We start from the raw sequence: 22,501 nt of genomic DNA on the forward strand, positions 1-22,501 counted from the left end.
TCAGTGCCTTTTTCACTACCGTCAGGAGAGGTTCTTTTTTTAGCAGCACTGTGTTCACCTTAGGAAAACTCCTTTTTATCTGATTTCATCTAGGAAGAAAAAGTATCATTCAACATATCTCAAAAATTGCTCTTTAAAAGTTGCTCACAGTGCAAGACGAAAATGCTCCACACTGATGAGCACAATTTATGCAAGTCACATAATATGGCCAGGTGTAAGCATTGTCAGCTCTTCAGATCGAAAACCAGAAGCGACAGAGCTTCTAGACTTAAAGCAGCACTTTGGGAGAAAGTCCTAGCTGGCTCCAATACCCTGGCAGGAAAGCTATCTGCTGCAAGGTGCCCCTTGCAGGTCCATCTATGATGCCAAACTACTTGCAGGCTCTGGAAACACGAGCACTGGACTGGCATTCGGATTGATCTACGGTTCCATCTGTCCCAGAACGTTCCTCAACAGAACATCCAGCTAAAAAGCATAAGGACAAGTCCAAATACCATCTGAGTTCCATGGCATCCTCCTCTCCATGAAAAAGAAAGTGTTGTGTCTCGGAACTGACTCCAGTTTCCACCCCAGCTTTCAGGAGTGAGGAACGGATAAAGCATTCTAACACACCGTCTCCTGCTTCGACTCCTTCACCATACACAGGCAAGGAAAGCTTATTTCTACTGGAGGACATCCCTTTGAATCAGACTGTTGCACCCCTGGCTCTGGGAGGTTCGGTCACTCAGCTACAACCATCCATGCCCTCAGTAACGTGGCCCACTGAAACGGCCCCTTCAACTTCAGCCTTCCTGTGCGACCCCATCCCTGCGCCCGATGATCTCTTGGCAGAACTTCATGGGATGGCTACATGTCTATATCACTGCCTTCCCAGTGCCTCTGGCCCTGCCTATACCTTCAGTTCTGGTGCTCATTCTGACATTGGCCCCATTGGCAGCTCCAACTCCTCAGAACCAACCCCCCCTCCCCCCGGCTGTCTTTTCTGAATCCAAGGACAAGGATGTAGCCTCCTACTCAGACTTTACCAAGATGGCTTCTGATGTAGCCCAGGAAGAACCAGTAGGGGAATCTACGCCTATCTTCCCCTCAGATGATGACTGCTTGTTTACAGAGCAGATGACTAGGATGGCCGGAGCTCTGGAGCTAGATTCCAGTCAGCACCAGCAAATAAAGAAGGCTGGAAAGGTGACACTGCGTGGAGGGAGGTCTACTCATCTTCAGCCCTGAATTTTTGGATTGCCAACTACCAGGAAATTATAGGCAGAATTCTTCCATTAGAAAATTTGAGAAAGTCCTCAGACGTTTTCATGCTATATTTCAGCCTTTGGTTGTCATAACATTATTATGTGATTGGGCACACACGAAAATAAAAAAGGTGGTGGTGGTGGTGGTGGTGATGTGATGGCACCAGTGATGCTGACAGTGATGTCAACAGTGATGTCTACACCTCACCACATAACTCTTTTTATTTCATGGTGGTGTGAACAAAAAAAGATGGCACCCACACCGGGATTAGAAGTGGCATGCAGAAAAGTGACCAGAATGAATCTGATCCTTGAGGAGTGAACGCTCAAGAAGGCAGGAGTAAATTGCCCATGCAGAAGAGGCCTCTCTGTCCCCCATGTTTTTATTCTGCCTTTCCTCCAAGGTACTTAGAGCAGCAAATGTGGTTTCCTTACCTCTGTTTGATCTTCACAACAACCCTGTGAAGTAGGTTAGGTTGAGAAAATAAGACTGGCTTGGGATCACCTGGTGACCTTCATGGCTTAGCAGAATTTTGAATCCTGATCTGAGTCCAGCACTCGCACATGAAGCTGTCTTATAATGAATCAGACCCTTGTTCCACCTAGGTCAGTATTATCTATTCAGACTAGCAGCAGCTTTCCAGGGAGGTCTCATGTGGAGGTCTTTCTCATCACCTACTACCTGATCCCCAGAGATTGATTCTGCACGTCAAGCAGATGCTCTGTCACTGAGCCAGAGACCCTTCCTACGCAAATCTCTACTCCACACTGGAATCAAACCATGCATAGATTTTTCTCTTGGATTGTTTGCTGTGGGTTTATGGGTAGATTATCAAATTCTCTGTCATGTTTTGCTCCTTGATTAATGATGTCAGAAATCTTCCAAGTCAAGAAAATAAGAGAATGACCTTGTGTACTCACTGTTCTTGTTTTGGCAGGTAATATTTGGAGAAAAGAAGTTTTTGCCCTATATTGCAGTTATAAGGTGCCTTCTTTCCCACCTTTGTGACCACAACTTCCTTGATACGCTTTGTGGAAATGTCATCTTTTTATTTACTGGGTGTAATGAAAGAAATCTAAACTTTGTAAGTTCCTTGTGAACCTAGCAGATATGTCTTTGCATTCCTCAGGATCTAGGTGTGGATGAAGCCTCTTTGGAGTGAATGGAAAGCAAGAATTCAACTGCATGTGTTCAGTTCTGTAGAGAGAGGGCTGGGCACAGGATCTAGTTATTGATCATTGCCCCTTTATGGAGCCATATATAGTGTTGGCCCCCACATACTCCCCCTGCCTTGAGGCAGATTTTCCCTTCAAAATGTTTGCTGGGGCTGGGCAGCCTCTGGTAGTGTTTTTTCTGGGCATTACTTAAAGTTCTTTTTGCCCCACTCTTAAAAACTTATATATTTATGGCTTATATCCCAGCCTAATTGCTTGGCAGGGGAGAAGCAAGAGCCCATATCTTTCTTAAATGAAATGGCACTAGAGCCTGAGTACAGTTCAAGAGGGCACAGCAGGTTTATTAAACAGGCAGGGTTGTCAGGGAAAGTAAAGCTGAGGTAAATTTTGATTGTAGAACAGAATATAAGCATTAGGTACAATAATCTTCTTAAGGCTTCATTTCAGTAGTTACAGATCTTAAAAGTGAGAGGTTGGTAGTTTCAGACTTAGGCTACATTAACAAGATCCCTTCATAGATTTCATTTTACAGCTCAGGTGTTCTGACTTCAATACAGCACTCTTTTCCCTTTACACCAGACCTAGGGTCCTCCTCAGAGCCACCCCCCTCCTTTTTAGACACTAGGTAGGAATTTTTTTTCTCCAAAAGACATAACCCTGATCACTTGGCTGAAGGGGAGTCCCCTTACACTACCCACTTCCTCTGTCAACAACACCCCCGCCCCCAGTTCCCCAGTCTGTGTAAATCAGTGTTGGATTTCTCATTTAAGTACTTTAACTAAAAGTTTTCTTTAAGCCTAAAGCTGTCCCAGTTAAGTCAAACTTTTCCTTTTTTCTTCACACACAGGATTACTAGTCTGACCCTCCTTATCAGACTCCAGACTTTAACTCCTCCTAACCATTCTGTTAGCACCGATTGTTACCTTCTCACTGGCCAATCACAGAGAGGGGGGAGCAGCCTATCAATCATTCTCCCTTCAGGCATTTTTAAACCTTTTATTTTCCACTCTCTGGGTGCTGTACTTAGTAAACCATTCATTTAAAAGCCCATTCCATCACATCATAGCAAACAATTATGTTAGTGTCTGCCCTGGGAAAAAGTGTAGTGCATTATCAGTTCTGTTCTGAATGTGAAATCATGCAATAATAATTAACTAGAAATGCCATCTTAAAAATCAGCTTGCTTTCATTTGGTTAACTTTATGCTAAGAACTACAGTTAAATTACTGAGTCAAGGTGACTTAGCTGAAGAAATATGGGTGGTTACTAGAGATGCGCACCTGAAAAAAATTTGGCTGATTTGGTTTGGTAAACTTCAGTTTAATATTGCTGAATCAATTCAGTAATACCAAATGTTACCAAATTGAGTAATACTCAGGATTTTTTACCAAACAAATTGCACATCTGTGTAACTTTTGAGTATGTTATATATTCAAATAGGAAGTCACTCGAACTGTTAATTTTCCGCAGTCTACATGATACCCACATTTAAAGTTTGATGTGAACCTGCACAGCATTCATTTTGTTCATACAAAATAAATATTAAAACGGAACAAGGTGGCTCTTACGTTTTTTGATGAATAAATGTATGTTGGTTTTTATTTACCCCTTCTTTTCAAACATACATTTCTTCCAATTTTACAGAGTCGAATGAATGTATATACAGCACATACTCCTGCTGACACATCTGTCCAGAATGTGCTTCATTGGAGTCAGGTACATTTTTAGTAGTTTTTCCTGTTAGTATTGTGTGTTCAGAATCCAATAAATGATTAAGGGTATAAAAGCAACAATACTAGCAGAATTCAGATTAATAGATTTATTGCTTCCCTTGTAAAACTACCATATGGTATCTCAGGAGCACACACCTGGAAAATATTTGCTTGTTGATAAGAAATACCATTTGAATATGGAATGCACGTTTTCTGTGTTTCTTTAGCATATTGGATATGCACTTGAGAAGTTGGCAAAACATGTGGGTCTTTGTACGCCTACTGAGTTTTGGTAGCATAAGACAAGCTAAGCAATATTATGATGGGAAAGCACATTTTGACCTGAACAAGACAACTCTGTGAATACGTGTAGATACAATGACACAAGGTAGAGAAGCAGATCTTTATCAGTCTTCCTAGGCCTCCAGCACAGGGTAAAGTGCTCAAAAGCAGGTAGCAGAAAACCCTTCAGCAACCATATGGAGGACAACAGGGTCCAGGGTTGTGCAAGCTAGAATGAAGACCCTTGTTATATCCAAATGTATAGCAACTGGCCTGATCCCAATTAGCCAGTAAAGGACAGTGCATGTACTCTTACCCAAGATCCTTTACTAGAATGACCTTGAAGCTATGACATCATTGCACCTGGGTAATTTATTCCCAGCTCTGAAACTGCAGAGTAGAGATGGGCACGATCAGCATTACGATAGAAAAATACCCACGATAATGGTGTTCGCACGATCGGGACCCGGCGGATCGGTGCCATCTACGGCGACCGATCCAGCGTTCGGGGGGGGGGCTTCATCGAGGCTTGTTTTGGGCCATCGAGATCTGATTGGGGATGCAGATAATCAGGTGCCAGTAATCTATTCCTGGGGCAACAGAGCCAGGGGAATGCCTGAGCTGTGTTTGCCCTCTTTCTTTCGCCCTGGAAACCTGAATGGAAGCCCAGCTTTCCTTGATTAGCAGAGCTTCCTTCCAACCACGGAGCAGCAACGCACTCAAGAGACCCAGGGGAGGGAGGGGGAAGGGGGTGTTCTGTAGCCATGAGCACTCCAAACGTTTTTTGCTTTTTTAAAAAACGGGGCTTTGTAGGAGGAAAGGCTGTTTTTCTGTCTGTCACTCTCTGTTTTTAACCTGATTTTAAAACACTGTATTTTGTGGGAAAACCTCATTCATGGCTCTGTGTGTGTGTTTAAAAGGGAGTGGGTAAAAGCTGGATCCAGATGATTTTAAACAGATCCTCATGAATTCATATGATTTTTATATTGAAACAAAACAAAAAGGCTGTCATATTATAGATCATGTCCTAGTCTACACAGACAGCAACAAAACAATCAAGCATCCACTAATCCGTGGTGCTGCCACGGCACAAAAACATGCTAAAAAAGCACTGATCCGCATGGATCCTCTTGATTTTTAAGTGGGGCCATCCAAAATCCACCACACAATCACAGACCATGTCTGTTGCCACAAATGGGACCAAAAAATTCATCCATACACTACTTTGTGGAACCGCCATGGCGCAAAAATACGGTTCAAAAGCACAGATCCGCATGGATCCTCTAGGTTTTTACATGGGACCACCCCAAATCCACCATACAATCCCAGATCATGTCCATTGCCACAAAAGGGGCAAAAAAAATCAGTTATCCACCGCTTCGTGGCACTCCCACGGTGCAAAAACATGGTCTAAAAGCATGGATCCTCATGGATCCTCGTGATTTTTATGTAGGGCCACCCAAAATCAACCATACAATACCAAATCATGTCCATTGCCACAAATGGGACCAAAAAATCATTCATCCACTGCTTTGTGGCAGCGCCACAGCACAAAAACATGGTTTAAAAGCACGAATCCTCATGGATCCTCTTGATTTTCACATGGGGCCACCCAAAATCCACCATACAAAACCAGATCATGTCCATTGCCACAAAAGGGGCAAAAAAAATAATTCATCTACTGCTTTGTGGCAGTGCCACGGCGCAAAAACATGGTTCAAAAGCACGGATCCTCATGGATCCTCTTGATTTTTACGTGGGGCCACCCAAAATCCAGTATACTGTCCCAGATCATGTCCAATGCCACAAACAGGACCAAAAGATCTAAAATATGACAGCCTTTTTGTTTTATTTCAATGTAAAAATCATATGAATTCATGAGGATCCGTGTCTCAGATTCATGTTTTTTCATCGTGGCAGTGCCAAATATTTTTGGATCTGTGTTTTTTATATTTCAGTCTGTGGACCTGGCTGTGATATGTGATTTGATGTTTCATTTGTGTTTTTCCTATTTGAAAAACCATAGGCTCTGCAAGGATCCATGTGGATCTTGGTTTTACTTTCTTCCTGTTTAAAATATGCTTTTGGAAGACTGGCTGCTTGCTTTTAAAATCGGGTGGGGAGGAATGGAGGATTCTATCCCTGTTATTTTTTAAAAGCTGACTAAAATATGTTGACGGGGCGTCTCTCTCTATTTGGAGAGGCAGGGACGGGTTAAAAACTCCCCCCCTGCTCTAAGTGTGTGTGTGTGTGTGTGAAAATGTCCCCTCCCTGAGGGGAGGCGGCTCGTCATCGGGTTAAAAACTCCCCCCCCCTCCGCTCTAAGTGTGTGTGTGTGTGTGTGAGAGAGAGAGAGAGAGAGAGAGAGAGAAAACGTCCCCTCCCTGAGGGGAGGTGGCTCGTCGCTGGGTTAAAAACTCCCCCCCCCTCTGCTCTAAGTGTGTGTGTGGGGGCGCGCCCCTCTGCTTTTGCCTCCCAGATCCCGGATCAGAATTGGGACTTGATCAGTGTGGATCGGTGATCTGGGGTCATTGCCGGCGTGGATCCACGTTCAGCTTGATTGGTATTTTTTTTGGGATTGTGCCCACCTCTACTGCAGAGTCATATGACTTTATGGGCTTCTATCAGACTGAAAGGCTGAACTGAACCAAAAAAAAACTGGGACAAGACCGTTTCTTGACGCCCTCTAGGACTGATTGCTGAGCACCCAGTCTCTGATTAGGCCAACCTGAATGATTTGTCGGATTCAATGGAGGGGAAGGTGTAGTTTTGCCTTTGAGCATATGCGCTGGTGCTTATTAGATTGGGGCCCTTCAGACTTCAATTCTATGACTTAGTTCAAAATCTATAAACTGCCATTCCATTTTTTTAAAAAATTGAAACAATTAAAAGCACATAAGCCAAGGCACAGGAAGTGAAAAACAAATTAAAATCTCATCTTAAATCTCATCTCAAAAAACCATTAAAACCAGTACACAAATGCATCATTTAAATAATTTAAAACCAGAGCTTAAAAAGAATACAAAAGATAAAGACAACTGTTAAAACATTGGAGAGGGGGGATCATTGAGGGAATGCCAAGTGGAACAAGAAATTCTTCACCCACTGGCAGAAGACAGCAATAGAAGGGGAAAGGCAGATCTCCCTAGGGAGAGAGTGCCAGAGTCTTGATGCTGCTACTGAGAAGGCCCTCTTTCGGGGTGCCTCCAGCCTAGTCTCAGAAGGTGGGGGCACCTAAAGAAGGGCCTTCAAAGATTGGGTAGATTCATAAGAGAGTAGGCAGTCCTTCAAGTATGTTGGTTCCAAACCATATAGGGCTTTCAATGTCAGCACCAGCACCTTGAATTGTGTCTAGAAACTGATTGGGAGCTAGTGTAGATGAGCTAAGACTGGAGTGATATGTTCCCTGTGAACCACTTCAAACAGCATCCTGGCTGTAGCATTCTGCACTATTTGGAATTTCCAAACACATCTCAGGGTCATCGCCACATACAGTGCATTGTAGTAATCTACCCTAGATGTAACTAGGGTATCTCTCACAGTGGCCAGATCTTTTGTGCCCAGGAAAGGACGCAGCTGGCTAACTGGTTGAAGCTGGGGAAAGACACCTCTGGCCATAGCTGCCACCTGCTTATCCAGCACTAGACCTGGGTCCAACAGCACCCCAAGCTATGGACCTGTTCCTTCAAGGGGTGTGTGCACAACACCGTCCAGAACAGGTGACACTTTAAACCTTGGGTCAAATCAATAGCACCTCCGTCTTGTTGGGATTAAGGTTCAGTTTATTAGCCTGCGTCCACTCCAAAATTACCTCCAGGTTCCAGTTCAGTGTTTCTACAGCTTCCCTGGGATCAGCCAGAAGTGCATGATAAAGCTGAATGTCACCTGCACATTGATGACTACTCAGCCCAGATTTCTTAATGATTCATGCAGCAGTTTCATGTAGACGATAAAAAGCATAGGGGACAAGATGGAGCCTTGCAGAACTCCACAGGCCAAAGGGCTAAGCAAGAGTCCTCCAACATCATTTTCTGAAACCTGCCCTCCAGGTAGGGCTGCAACCACTGCAAAATAGTGCCTCCCATTCCCACACCAGAAAGGCACAGTCCAGAAGGATATCATCACGATCAGTGCTGTCAAAAGCCACTCAGAGGACCAGGAGCATCAACAGAGTTGTACTCCTTTTGTCCATCTCCCAGCACAGGTAATCCACTGGGGCAATGAAAGCTGTTTCAGTCCCATAACCAGGCCAAAAACCAGTCTGGAAATAATCTGAATAATTTGTCTGACTTAGGAAAATTTGAAGTTGTCCAGCCACCACTTGCTCAAGAATGAAACATTTGATACTGGTCGGTAGTGAGATCGAGAGTTCTAGGGTAGGCTTTTTTAGAAATGGGTGTATCGCATCCTGTTTTAAGGGTGGGGCAACCACCCCCTCTCTCAAGGAGGTGTTAACCAGCCCCCCACCCCGCTCCCAAGGGTACAAGATGCCTGCTGTTCATATACCCTCAAATGCCCTGAGGAAAAATAATTAGTCTCACCTCCCCTCCTAAAGATCTTCAATGCAGGCCCCCCTTACTTCTTCAGGGAGCCTTTTCCAGTGTGGGAGCCACGAGGGAGAAGGCCTGGGCTCTGGCTGATGCCAGTCAGGCCACCTTGCATTTGGCAGTCTGGTGACTGTTGTTGGCTTACACGAACATACAAAAGCAGATGATCCTTCAGATTATGTGAATATCTGCAGTGTTTGCTATTTGTGTCTGCCTGTGCGGGTGCTATGATATATTTATAAGGATGCATACTAGTTTGCATTTTTTTAAGATGTTTAGGTATGGGAACTTCAGAGCTTTTGACTGGGGAAGCAAGGTGAAAAACATGGCTCACTATAACCAGGTAGGAATTCCTTACTATTGTTGAGGGTCTTTTCTTATTTATTTATTTATATTTATTTACTATATTTTTAACCCGCCCTCCCTACGCACGGGCTCAGGGCGAGGTACAACATTGATTAAAATACAACATAAAAACAATAATCACAGCATAAAAACAGCAATTAATAAAACCATTCCAAGATGGGCAGTCCTGCACTCCTGCCCATCAGCATACAAAAAGGGGAGGTAGTAGCGGACAGATAGAATACCGTACCCCTTTTTGGGGCAGCCAGCAGTGGACTCTCCACATTTTCTCATAGAAGGAGACCGGTTTCTGATTGTGATTTGGTCAGGTCTGGTTAAATCATATGAATCATATTTCATGTATTTGTGTATAGTGTGCAAAGTAGGCCTGAACAGTGAAAAATTATTGGTGTTTCTCTCAAACACCCATTTCTTTCTGTCTAAAATACGAGTTGACCCCCTTCCCTCCGATGACATGATTTCTTACTGTTCCATATAGCTTTAATCAGGAAACCTTTGCTGTGTTATAAACTACAATTATTTTGTTTCCTCACTTTTTTTTAAGTCAACACCGCCTTACTACAAAATAGAAGAAATGCATGTGCCAACGAGTTTGTGGTCCGGTGGCCGTGACCAGATTGCAGACCCCAAAGATGTCGCCCTGTTGCTGACTCAGATTCCAAACCTGGTTTACTACAAGCACATTCCTGATTGGGGACATGTGGATTTCATCTGGGGCCTTGATGCCCCACAGCGCTTGTACGAAGAGATAATTCAGCTGATACAGAAGAATCCATAGATCTGTGGGGTGTTTGGAGCTGTCATTGTGAAATGCTGCTTCAACAAGTCAGTGTGTAGTGCTTTGCCGTTTCATTAATTCAACATGTGAAGGCATTTCTTCTTTTAAAACACATACAGTATCAGTCTTTCTGTCTGCTTGTAGTACAGCAATGTATTGCAAGAAATAGAATTGTTGTGCTGCTCCTAAGTATTTTAAATCTACACAGCCTCAGTGGATGTGTTAAATTAAAAACTGTGCTGCCCCGTCAGGGAAAATAAAATTCATCTATGGTCTTCAGTGCGCGCACACATTGGGACTCTGCTTGCGGCAGGCTGGCCGCTCAGAACAGGATTTTTCTAGCTTTTAGGGTGTTGAGGGGGGTGACTCTTCCCCTTCCAACCGTCCCAGAGTGGTTTCAATTGAAATGGTCACACGAGTCAGAGGAGTTGCCCCCTTTTTTGGCATTGGGGTAAAGTTTTCTCTTTGCCTAATTTTCTGACTTCTCTCGCCTTTCCCCCCTTTGACTTGTTTTTATTTTCTCTGATCTCCGTGAAAGGCAACAGCTACTTGTCTTTCCTCCCTGACTTGTTCTTTTCTCTCTCTCTCTCCTCGAGCTTCATCACGGTGGACAAGTCTTTGTTTTTGAAGTGTGAGGAATTCAGGGTGAAAATGGTGAAGACCAATGGCCATTTTTTTATGCCTGAGCTGTTCAGGCGGAGGCCATGTAGTTGAGCAGTGCAAACATTGCCAGCTATTTACTCCTAAAGCAAGAGGAAATCGGGCCTCTTGTTTGAAAGCCATGTTGTGGGAGAAAGCTATGTCTAGCACCTCAAGTCCAGTTACAAAAAAAATCTGCCCCAGCAAACTGCTTGAATCTGCTAGCTGACCTTTCACTGGAACCATTCCCTGCCACTTTGGATCTGACGTCTGCCATTGTACCATCGGATCTGATGCCTTCTCCTTGGAAGTGACACAGGCTGTGTTCTAGGTCTCATGAGACCTCAGCTTTGGTCCATTCTAATTTGGTTATCATTGGGGATGCTCCTTCGAGATCATGGAGCAGGAACTCCAGGTTTCCAGCTCTGAGTCATCTTCGGAAGAGTTCATCCAGCACCCCTCCTTGGAAGCGTAAGGGCAAAGCGAAGCACACAGAGAAATCCCACTCTCGCAATCTACTGCTCCTTCCATTCTGACCCACTCCCTGAATCTGATGGCGGAGCCGAGGGCCCCCCCTATCTGATAGGCCATGCTGCTCAGCTTCTTCAGAGTTGGGAGATGACGTATGTGTTCATACCATCCATTCTGAAAGGCAGCATACATATTGCCCGGATCAGCCTTGCCACTCATGTCAATCAGTTCCGTGGTATCTATACTCGCCCCTTCATCTTGTGCTTTCTATTGAGGAAAGATTTACTGACCATACCCCTATTCGGTTCCAGCCCCTTCAGAACCAAAGACGAAACATCAGTCTTCAGAACCTGCTTGGATGCCACCCATCCAACCAAGCACTGTGGGGCATGCCTCCAGACTCAATTCAGAAGTTGAATTGGTTGATTCTGATCGAAATGCTAGCTTCACATCTCATCCTTCACTAGAGAAAGCAGTGGCTGGTTCAGAACCCATTTCTTTTAATACTGACTGTGCACTCTATGCAGGGCAGATGCTCTGTATGGCAACTTCTTTGAATATAAATGTCTCTGCTTCTCAGCAAAACCTGAAAGACAGTATATTACAGCGTATCTACTCAGACACCCTGACTTCAGTGGCATTTCTGATGATCAAAGGATTTGTAGAAATAATGGAGACCCTATGGAAAAAGCCTGCATCCATATCTCCTATTAGGTCAAACAGGACAGTTTCTGTTTTGTTTACCCATCTACTTCCTCATCACTTATTGTGGAGGAGCTGCAAGCTAGACATTGGCAGGGGAGCCTCGCTAACCTCGCAGATAGAGAGGGCAGAAAGTTGAGTGCTGTAGGCAGAAGAATGTATTCCATTTCCACTCTTGATATTAAGATTGCGAACTTTCTAGCTATTAGGAGTGGTTATTAAACTTTTCTTTGGCAAAAAATGACCTAGTATATAGATGTCTTGCCAGAAGATAAAAAGGCTTTAGCAAAGCTAATATAAGCTGAGGTTGTGATTCTTTTCAAACAGCAAGTCAGAGCTAGTAGGCTTGTTTTGGCATTTCTACAAGGAGTCTCGCTACGTCTGTAATATTGCGCAGAGATGTGTGGTTGCGTTCCACTGCCCTTCCCCTGGAGACCTGAAAGAAAGTACAAGATGTGCCCTTTGAAGGCACTTTATTTTCTAAAAGATGGATGATTACCTTTCCAAAAAGAAAAAGGATAGGCAGACAGCCAAGTGGTATGGCATCCTTACTCAGCCTTCACATATTTCTTCTTACAGGGCTCCTGCCAGATGGGATTATCAACCTTCCAGACGTGACTACAGGCCTTACAGATGCCATCTATCAGCCACAGTATCCATTGTACCATGCTCATTATCCTCCCTCAGCCTCAGTCAAAGAGAAAAGAGTCCAGTAGCACCTTTAAGACAAACCAACTTTATTGTAGCATAAGCTTTTGAGAACCGCAGCTCTCTTTGTCAGAAGGTGCTACTGGACTCTTTACTATTTTGTAACTACAGACTAACACAGCCAACTCCTCTGAGTCAAAGAGAAAGATGCCAGGAGGTTCCAAGTCAGCACATCACAGCCAGTCCACCAAGGACTCTGCTCATGGCCAAAAGGGCCAATTCTGACTAGACCTTTCTATGTTGCCCACTTCTGTGCTGCTTAATGATAGGTTATTTTAGTTCCTTGCTGCTTGGCAATGTATTTCTGCTGCTAATTAGGTTTTTCCCGTTATTAAAGTTGGTTACGTTGGAATTTCATACTTTGCCTCCTAAGTATTTGCCTCACAGGCTCTTTGTAATGTCCTCCTCCAGCTGCAGAAGGAGATGCAGTCCTTGTCGGGTTGAAGGTGCTCTTGAACCAGACGCCCCTTCCAAAACCCCTCATAGGTTCTTCTTGCACTTTTTTTCTGGTTGATAAGAAAGATGAGGGCAAAAGGCCTGTTTTAGATTTATGTGCTCTTAATAGCAAGTGTCAAAGTTTAGGATGGTCACTCTTCCCTGGGTCATAAATACGATCACCTGTGATTCCTGGTTTGCAGCCCTCATTTTGCAGGATGCTTATTTCTATTTAATTATACATCCTGATGACAGGAGGTACCTCCAGTATGTTTTGGGGAGCACCATTTTTCAATACACCGCCCTTCCCCTTTGGTTTGGCGACAGTTCCACGAGTTTTTACTAAATGTGTAGCTGTAATGGTGACTCACCTTAAACAATTGAGATGCTCTGTTTGCCCATATCTGGATGATGTGCTAATTACTGTTCAGTCTTCTGAGGTTCTTTGTGTGTTGCTTTTATCCTCTCCTTGTGTAATACTTTGGGATTAGTGGTGAACACTAGATTATACATTTAGAATAGAATAGAATAGAATAGAATAGAATAGAATAGAATATATTTGATTCAGGGGCTAATAGAGAATTCCTACCTGAGGACAGAATTGCCAAATTGACAGCCTTAGTGGATCGCTTCACCTTCTATAGATTCTAGTCTGCACACTCTGTTCAGACTTTACTGAGCCTTAAGGCTTCTTCCACACGGATAGTTCCTTTTGCTCATCTAAAAATGAGATCTTTGCAACTTTAGTTTCTTAAATGATTTGACCTAGAGATTCACTCTCTTCAAACAAAATACTTGATTCCTAGAAGGATAATTAGGTCCCTTTCCTGGTGGTTTGATGTTACTAACCTGAAATGGGGAGTTCTTTTTAGTGTGCTTCGGTATGATATCACTGTCACTACTGATCCCTCTCTGGAGGGATGGGAGCCTCACAGTGAAATGTTTCCATTAACGGCATTTGGTCTGTGGAGGAGAAGCATTTCCACATTAATCTACCTGATTTGTGAGCTGTTTATTATGCCCTTAACTGTCCCTCAGATATGGTGTCCCACAAACGTGTCCAGGTTTTAACAGCAAATACAACAGCTGTTTTCTATATGAACAAACAAGGTGGTACAGCTTCCAGAATGTTATGTCTGGAGGCCATCTGCATGTGGAACTGGGCTATTGCCTGTGGCGCTATGTTGGGCTCTGTGGCACTATATTGTGGACTCTGGGCCAAGCTACAAGTGACAAATGACACTTGAACAGCAAGTGGATCGAGTGGAGCGCAAGTGGAGGGCAAGTGAACAGGGAGGAATACACTTGCCGTTCAAGTGTCATTCGTCACTTGTAGTTTGGCCCTCTGACAATTCTAAGGCTCAGCAGACTGGGCAGTTCTCATCCTGAATGGGTCATTGCTGACAAGTATCTACAAGACATCCGTCATCAGTGGGGCTTCCCAGATGTCAATCTCTTTGTTGCTCAACACTGCAAAGGCACCCCGCTTCTGTTTGAGAGGAGGAAGGGATAAGAACTCCATAAGGGATGCTTCTGATACCTTGGACAGGGGCTTTCTTTTTGCATCTCCTTCTCTTCCAATGCTTCACAGGGTTGTCTGCAAGTTACAGGCAGAGGGGATTTTTATCTGAGGCTAAATTAAACTGGTGGCCAGTGCATCCTTGGAGATGCTCCTCAAGCCTTTGAAATGCCGGAAAATTTAAGTGTATTGGGCTAACTCTAAAACAAAGGAGTATTGTCACTAGTACTTCTGTACCTCAAGGCACTGCTGTCTTTTGGTTTCTGCTTTCGTAGCAAAGCCGAGTATGAACTCCAGGAAACTATTCTGTATCTATTAGCAGCTGCTGATTAATTGGTCACTGTTCAAAATTGGAAGGTAGCAGAAAACAAATGAAATGAAAAGGTTGAAAATGTGATCAGAAAAATCACATACCAAATCAAAGCCTGGGCTGTACAAATCCTGCTGCCATTCATTGTCTGCCTTGGCATACATACCTGTCCAAAAGCGGGATTTTAGTCCAGTGGCACCTTATAGAGGCCAAGAAGATGTTCAGGGTATAAGTTTTCAAGAGACTTTCGAAAGCTTCTACCCTGAAAGTCTTGCTGGTCTCTAAGGTGCCCCTGGACTCAAATCCTGTTGTTCTACTACAGACCAACATGGCTGCCTATCTGAAAATAACTGTCCAACATGCAGTATTTTACTTCTCAGGATTTTTCCTTTGCCACCTCTTGCTCTTAAGCTCAAAGGCAGCAATGGTGTGTTAAACCTTGCCAGCCTTAGTCATTTTTATAACAGGCAAAACACCCAAATTACTTTTTTTAAAAAATGAGATGAAAAAGAAAGTGGCAGATGTTTATGGCTGCCAACAGCCTGGTGCCAAAGAGGCTTAATGAGCTTTTTAAAAATATCAGGTGATGTTACTTAACTCCATTCCATGTGAAGTATCAGCTGTCCATTTCCATATATTAAGCCTGTTAAAGGAATAGATCATTTTTTTCTCTAGACCTGTTTGCAACCCTACACGTGTTCTGAAGTCTACTGCGGGGGGTAAACAACTTCATATTGCTTTGTAATAAGTCAGTCCTAATACTTTTTATGACTACTCAAATGCTGCAACTTGCAAAGAACTGTGGATCTCCAGGCCCAGGTTCTGCTCAGCCAATTTTGTAGAAAATTTTTCCTTTTTTGTAACCATAACTTTTTTAAAAAATTAAGTGATGTCGCTTGCAAAATTCTTGTTATACAGCTTGCAAAAATTCAACTACAAGGGGAAAGGAAGAGTACTGTGCCATATAGAATACTTGGTTTTTTAAAAAAAAATTATCTAGGATTTCCTCAGTATATAAACTGTTAAGCAATCACAAAAATGTCTCTGTCTTGCTGCTTTAATTTTGGCCAGTAGGTGGCACTGATGCATTGGTTTCCTGTAACTTTAAAGGAGTTTGTATATCTGGTAAAAATTTTCTTGGGCAGCTTCAACAGGATAAGGCTTCATGTGCAGTTGTGCCATTAACATCAAGCCACCTTTGTGCTCTGATATGCACCAGTAGGTATGGAAATGGAGAGAAGCTTGGTGCTTTACAAACAAATATTCCTAGATAGGTGATGGAAGATCTTTAGGTAGGAAAAGGTAAAGTCATTACACAGTATACGTAACAGATCAGAGGAGATGGGCCTGTACATGAACTTAGCTGTAAAGGTGCATCTCAAGGGGTTGAGCAGATATCAGTAGTCTGTTATGGTTGAGAATACTGGGTGCATTCATATGTTATTCCACAATGAGATGATTTTTAAAGACGACTACTGGTCAGATAACTATAGGCCAGTATGGTGTAATCATTAGCATATTGAGTTAGGGTTATCAACCTCGACACTGCCGGCGCCAGGGTTTCTGGCGCCTGCGGCCACCCCCTCCCCACGTGTGCGCCACGGATTGTTTGATAATGTCACCACGCAGCGCAAGCCGGGGGAATTGGCCGGTGGATGGCTGCTGCGGCCGGCTGGGGGCGTGTGGCGGCAGCGGCATGAGGCTGGCTGGCTGCAGCAGCTACGGCCCAGCCACGCCAGCTTCGCAGCGTGTGCCTCTGCCCCTGACACCCCCTTTGCCGCCCCTCTGGTGCCCTTGCGCCCTGAGGCCACCGCCTACCTGGCCTCAATGGGCGCACCGTCCCTGAACCTCGAGCTGGAGCCTGGAGATCTACCAATATTACAACTGATTTCCAGGCTACAGAAATAATTTGCCCTGGAGGAAATGGCAGCTTTGGACTCTATGGCATTAAAACCTGCTGAGGACCCTGCCCTCCCCAAGCTCTATACCCTAATCTCCAGGAATTTCCCAAGCCAAGAGTTGGCAACTCCAGGAGTAAGGGTTTGCCTGGCTAAATTGTCCCGTTTCGCAAGGCTCACAGCTTCATCAAAAGCCACAAATAAATTCTTAGTGTAAAGCGTATTTCTTTTACTGAAAAATAACCTGCTAGACAAGAATCAAGTTTCTTCTTAGTTTTAGTTAAACAGAATTAGTCAAGAGAGGAAATTCTGTTTAACTAAAACTAAGAAGAAACTTGATTCTTGTGTAGCAGGTTATTTTTCAGTAAAAGAAATACGCTTTACACTAAGAATTTATTTGTGGCTTTTGATGAAGCTGTGAGCCTTGCGAAACGGGACAATTTAGCCAGGCAAACCCGTTGCTAATCTCCCGCCGGGAGCAGCCGGAGAGTGTGGGCGCTCCCCTGTCTTCTTGATTTGACCCTCGGCATTTGTGAATAAAGCTTTGGATTGCAGCAGCGGTCTTTTGGCGTGTCCTTAGTGTGCCTTTTGCCTTGGAGTTTGGGACCGTTCCCCCTGTCCTTTTGCCAACTCCAGGAGTAAGACTGAGGAAACCCAGTTTAGCCCCCCCCCCATCCATGACACTCATTGGGTGACCTTGGGTCACTCCCTCACTCTGGTCTCGCTCATAAGACTGTGAGGATAAGGTGGAGGGAAAGGAGGAGAAAAATCTACTACTCCTGAGCTCCTTGGAGAAAGGGCAAGTTAAAAATGTCATGGAAATGTAATGGCGCAGGCATCCTGGCATGGAGAACAGTCCACAGTATATGTACAGTCAGTGTGGGACATCCTTGCTTCTTAACAATTTGCAAAGACAGATCAATAAACAGCTGCAAACTCTATGTACATATAGCCAATGAAGGTGTCTCAAAATGCTTCCTGTGCTGGGGAAGTATATGGTTGATGGTGATTCGAGCTCCTCGTTGAAGAAGAAAGAGCTGGTTTGGGAGCAGGAAGGGCTCCCACCAGAGTGAAATTGAAATAGTCACCTGCGCATTGATTTCAGCATCTGCAGTAGAAGAGGGTGAAAAGCAGCTTTAGTGAACGTTGTGTACTGGAAGCTGTGCCTGTGCCTGACTGGCAGTGTGGTTATGAGAGTTACATTGAATCCTTCCTTGCTCCAGGAAAGATTTGCTTTCAGAGAAGCTGAAATGTTCCCAGATTCCCTTCCTTGTAGCTTTTGTGGCATTTTAAGCACACAGCCACTGCCTTCCTTCACAGCAGCTGCTACAGCATTTTAAAAAAACCCGATTCTTCTACTTCCTGCAGTGATATCAGCGCATCATACTGAGAACATAAATATCTCGTATTTGGACCTATATGTTTTGATCTAGTGGGGTAAATAGTGGCTCCATGGAACTGTTTTCTAGTTCAAAATTTTGTATGGAAGGGTCTTAAACCTGTGCCCCCTTGCACCATAGTCCCAATTTCTGTTTCTGAAATTCTGTCTCATCTAGTTTGCCCTCAGTAATTAGGTAGTGAGTGTGAAAATGTCAGGGATAGTGCAACGTAGTCCTCATGGAAAGCAAGGTGCTTCACAGCACTCTCACCCTGTCTGCCCTGAATACCCTTTTGTTTAAGTAGCCAAGCCAGGTCAGCAGCACATCAGTCATTTCTACTCTTGATACCATTTCAGTTGTTATGATGTTGGCAATCTAACCGTGCGTAAGGTGAGATCATATTGTGTGCAATTCTCTCAATATGTGTATTTGCCATTTTTTGTGAGTAGGGTAACATATATTTTCTGGCTTCACTATGCACACCAGATTTTTGAGATTACATGTTCACATGTACCAGAGCTGTAAAATTGCTGTGCTGCCCTATTCACACAACATACCACTGTGTGTATTGGGAGGGTTGGTGGTTGTGCTGTTACGCCAGGTTAGAGTGCAAAATTGTAATGACTGAACAGGGTTTTGGTAAACACTTCTGTCTACATTTGAAGGCATCCCACCAAATCACAAAGGGGGCATTTTTTCACTGGTGTTAAAAATGTTTATGGAAAGCACACACACCCTACTCACTTCCAGCTCAACCTTAGTTGCTCGGTTGTATCAGGGTGGGCGGCTAAGTGCATGCCTTGTGATGGTTGGTTTCTTTGCATGTTTAAAAGGGGAAAGAGATGCAACTATGCAAGTGGTTGTGATGTGATCAATATGAAAATCTGAAGATCCCTAGATCTCAAATAGTTTTATTTTGATCAGCTAGCAGGTAATATCATAAAAAGCGTCACGATTATTTTTTCCACATCTGATCTATGATAGAAGCACAGATGCAGGCTAGTCTGTTTGGCTCCCCCCCCCTTAGATAACTGGTAACCCTATTTTGTTTTTGGGTCAAGGGGGTCACAATGAGAATATAGGGGGGGGGGGAATGATCTGAGGAGTTCCTGGGTCTCCAGTGAAACCGTGATGCGAACTGGGATAACTGATCTTTTTGTGATGGGAAGATAATTAAATAGGGTGTTTAAAAAAACACTCTGGCAGAAAACCTGGTTTACCTTATGCACAAACCACTTTAGCAGTGATAAAACATAAGTGCATTGTTACTATATCGGACATATTGTTTTGACCAGTGACTAATTTAATTAATCCAAGAAATGGTCCTTAACAGAATATTCCATTTCTGTCCATCAGTGTAGGAGAATCTGGTGCATCATTTCTTCTGTGTCTGCTTTGTATCAGAGGTGCCTCAGGCTTTACAAACCTATCATATCAATATGAAACATCGGTGTGCATTGTCCACATACCTTGTTGCACGTTCTCACTGCACACTGGATTCAGTTGCCATTCTACAGCCATTTCTGAGTGCAGCAAAATATACAAGACAGTAGCCTTGTTCACATTACAGTGAATGCATGTATGTGCTTACATGTTTGTAAGGAAGAGCCAATGTGCAGTCACTGTGCAATTGAAATTGGGGACTGGTATCTGGATAAATGTGGGGTATGAATCACACATTCAGCTGTTCATTCATTTAATGTAACATGAGAATTACTCAATGCATATAGTTTTGAAAAGCAAGTGTAAACTGTGTACAATTGTATCAAATTACTTGGTGGTAAGGCTATTCAAAAGTTCTTCCAGAGTCAGAATTCTGAAGCATTTGAAGTGGCATATTCCTAAAAGGTGTGAATTACAGTTTCCAGATGATATCCGTCTGCTGACTCAAACAACATCACAGCTCATTATCTTCACCACATCTGGATATATTTAACGTTGATCTCTCTGCAGATTCACGTGCTTTCTGTGTGCCTCTCTCCGTCTCGTAGAGTTGCAGAGAAAGTTCCTCTAGTGCAAGGCTTGGCAGAGCTTTTTAGAGCCAAGCTACGTCAAAAGCCAAAGCAAGAGATCAACAAAGAGCTAGTTAAGAAACCCTGTCTGTTTTACTGAAAATATAAAGTTTAATGTTACTGGAAAACAGCATACTGATTAAAAATCATAAGAGTTTCTGCAGCCCCAGCCTTGGTTTGCTGCAAGTCCTTTGTTAGCAAGTGGCACACATGAGGTCTCATAATAAGTGAATACACATAGGAGCACAGTGTGTCATTGTTTTAGTATACTGACATAAGTCCACTCATGGGTCATGTGTGGATTGCAGGCGACTGTTTGTCTCTTATTTCCTTTTCTGTAACACATCTCTTAGAAGCCCTTTAGTCCCATAAACATCTTTTCCTGCCATTCTCATCCCGTGCTGGTTATTTTAGCAACTACCCTGACCCTCCAATACACTCTTTTTTAAAGAGCTGGTTTTGTATCCAGTTTGGGGCCAAGCCACATGTGGCGGAAGAGCCATAGGTTGCAGACCCCTACTATAGGGCATGCCTAAATCATACTTGCTCCACCAACCTGTAACTTTCACCAACTGTAATAATACACCTCCACAGCATTGCAGCAATAGACCCACAACAAAAATAAGAGCAGATACGCTGGAATTGCGTATCAGGAATTGCAATTTTGCTCCTCCTCCCCCACTGTAGATTGCCATATTTCTGCCACTGCAGTATTCATTCTGTGTTAAGAGGCAGAGAAAATTAACAAGGAAGAGACAAAGTATAATATAAATGTTTTTATTTCTCGCATACTAAAAAAATATAAATAATTCAAATAGCAAAATAGAAATATATTAAAGTTAGCATTTTCAGGTCAGTGTTCTATTTTTTTTCCCAATGTCAAGGCAAGAGGAACTCCATAGGAATCATTGCAGACATTTTTCGCACCCTCTTTCAACTCATTTCAGCAAACAAAAACTCTCTTCCAATCTCACAAACATACACAGTCGCTTTATAAAAGCTTGGGTAGCCAAATGAAACGAGATCTGTGCTTGAGGCTCCTTCAGATGGCTTAGGCCATTGCTTTTGCCAAACAATGACAGTTCCAGACACTTAACACAAATATATAAATAAATATAATAATAAACACGTGCAAGCTGCCGCTGGTCAGTTTGTTGAGTCCCGCCTTCCCCAACTAGTCTTTGGTGGCCTTGGCAGGTGCCGGCTCCTCCCTGCCGGCTGGGCTGAGCGTTCCAAAGAGCCTGTCCCAGTGGGTGAAGTAGGGCGCGTAGTTGAACTTGAACTTCAAGTGGTGCAGGTCGTGGTGCAGCGAGCCCCCGTAGAGGCCAAAGGGCACCAGCCTGTGCGTGGACCAGGGCAGGTCATAGCCGGAGTGGTCCTCCACAGAGAGCCAGATGTTGGCCACGAAGAAGGCCATCTCCGTCAAGGGGTGGCAGCGCAGCAGCACGGGGACGAGCCCCGCGAAGAGGCCCAGCCACAGCAGCTCCCACAGGCTGGAGTACTGGGTGCTGAGCGCGAAGGTGGAGACGTGCTTGTGATGGACCTTGTGGAAGGTCTTGTAGAGCCAAGGCACCCGGTGGTGCAGCAAGTGCCACAGGAAGTAGAGCGCGTCGAAGAGCAGCAGGCCGGCGCCGAGGTCCAGCAGCAGCCGCGGCGCCTCGGGAGCCCGCTCGGGCAAGCGCACCGGCCGCCAGTACCAGTGGGCCACGGTCACCGGGAAGACGCAGACCAGGTGGTCGAAGAGGCTGCGCGCCAGGCAAGCCGCCAGCAGGCCCGCCGAGGGGGACGCCTGCGGCTGGATCTTGTAGCGCTGCAGGGCGGGCAGGCGCGCGCTCAGCACGTCCAGGGCCACGAAGGGCGCGCAGGCGGCCAGGTAGCTGCCGAAGCTGAAGAGCGCCGGGAAGAAGGGCGAGCGCAGCCAGGCCTCCCGCGCCCGCACGGCGTCCCACGCAGCCTGCAGCAGCAGCGGCGGCGCGGGGGCATCGCTGAGCGCGCTTTGGCTCTGCACGGTCCAGTTCATGTCGGCTGCCGGCTGGCTGCTCAGCTGCGAACTGCGCGCCGCTTTTAGCCCCGGCTTAGGCCCCGCCCCGTGACGACGTGAATGGAGCTCGCGAATGACACCGAAGGTGCCCACATAGCTTTGGAAAAACGCCGCGGCCAGGGATTTCCCGGCTCCAGATCGGCGCCGCTCCGACGCTCGTCATTGGTGGAGCCGCAGTGCCTCTCCTTTACCTTCACGTGAACGAGCCCTTGGGGGGAGGGTGGGGGAGCTGAGCAGCCGGTTGCTCCGGGGGAGAAGGAAGCCGTAAACTCAATAATAAGG

General features: G+C 44.7%; 2 protein-coding genes across 2 annotated transcripts in view; one reads left to right on the plus strand and one right to left on the minus strand.

Annotated features, from left to right (window-relative positions):
• Positions 1–10,105, plus strand: part of LOC129332235 (putative lysosomal acid lipase/cholesteryl ester hydrolase) — a 35,218-nt gene extending 25,113 nt beyond the window's left edge. The window contains exons 6-9 of the mRNA XM_054983192.1: positions 2,183–2,329; positions 4,065–4,136; positions 9,233–9,304; positions 9,872–10,105. Of these exons, the coding sequence (XP_054839167.1) occupies positions 2,183–2,329; positions 4,065–4,136; positions 9,233–9,304; positions 9,872–10,105 (525 nt within the window). The remainder of the gene's footprint in view (positions 1–2,182; positions 2,330–4,064; positions 4,137–9,232; positions 9,305–9,871) is intronic.
• Positions 10,106–20,967: 10,862 nt separating this feature from the next.
• CH25H (cholesterol 25-hydroxylase) lies at positions 20,968–22,198 on the minus strand. Its single transcript, XM_054983792.1, has one exon. The coding sequence runs from the start codon at positions 22,196–22,198 to the stop codon at positions 21,353–21,355; it is 846 nt and encodes a 281-aa protein (XP_054839767.1). The 3' UTR covers positions 20,968–21,352.
• Positions 22,199–22,501: the final 303 nt, after the last annotated feature.

The sequence above is a fragment of the Eublepharis macularius genome, chromosome 6 (assembly GCF_028583425.1).
Source record: "Eublepharis macularius isolate TG4126 chromosome 6, MPM_Emac_v1.0, whole genome shotgun sequence".
NCBI classification, from domain to species: Eukaryota; Metazoa; Chordata; class Lepidosauria; order Squamata; family Eublepharidae; genus Eublepharis; species Eublepharis macularius.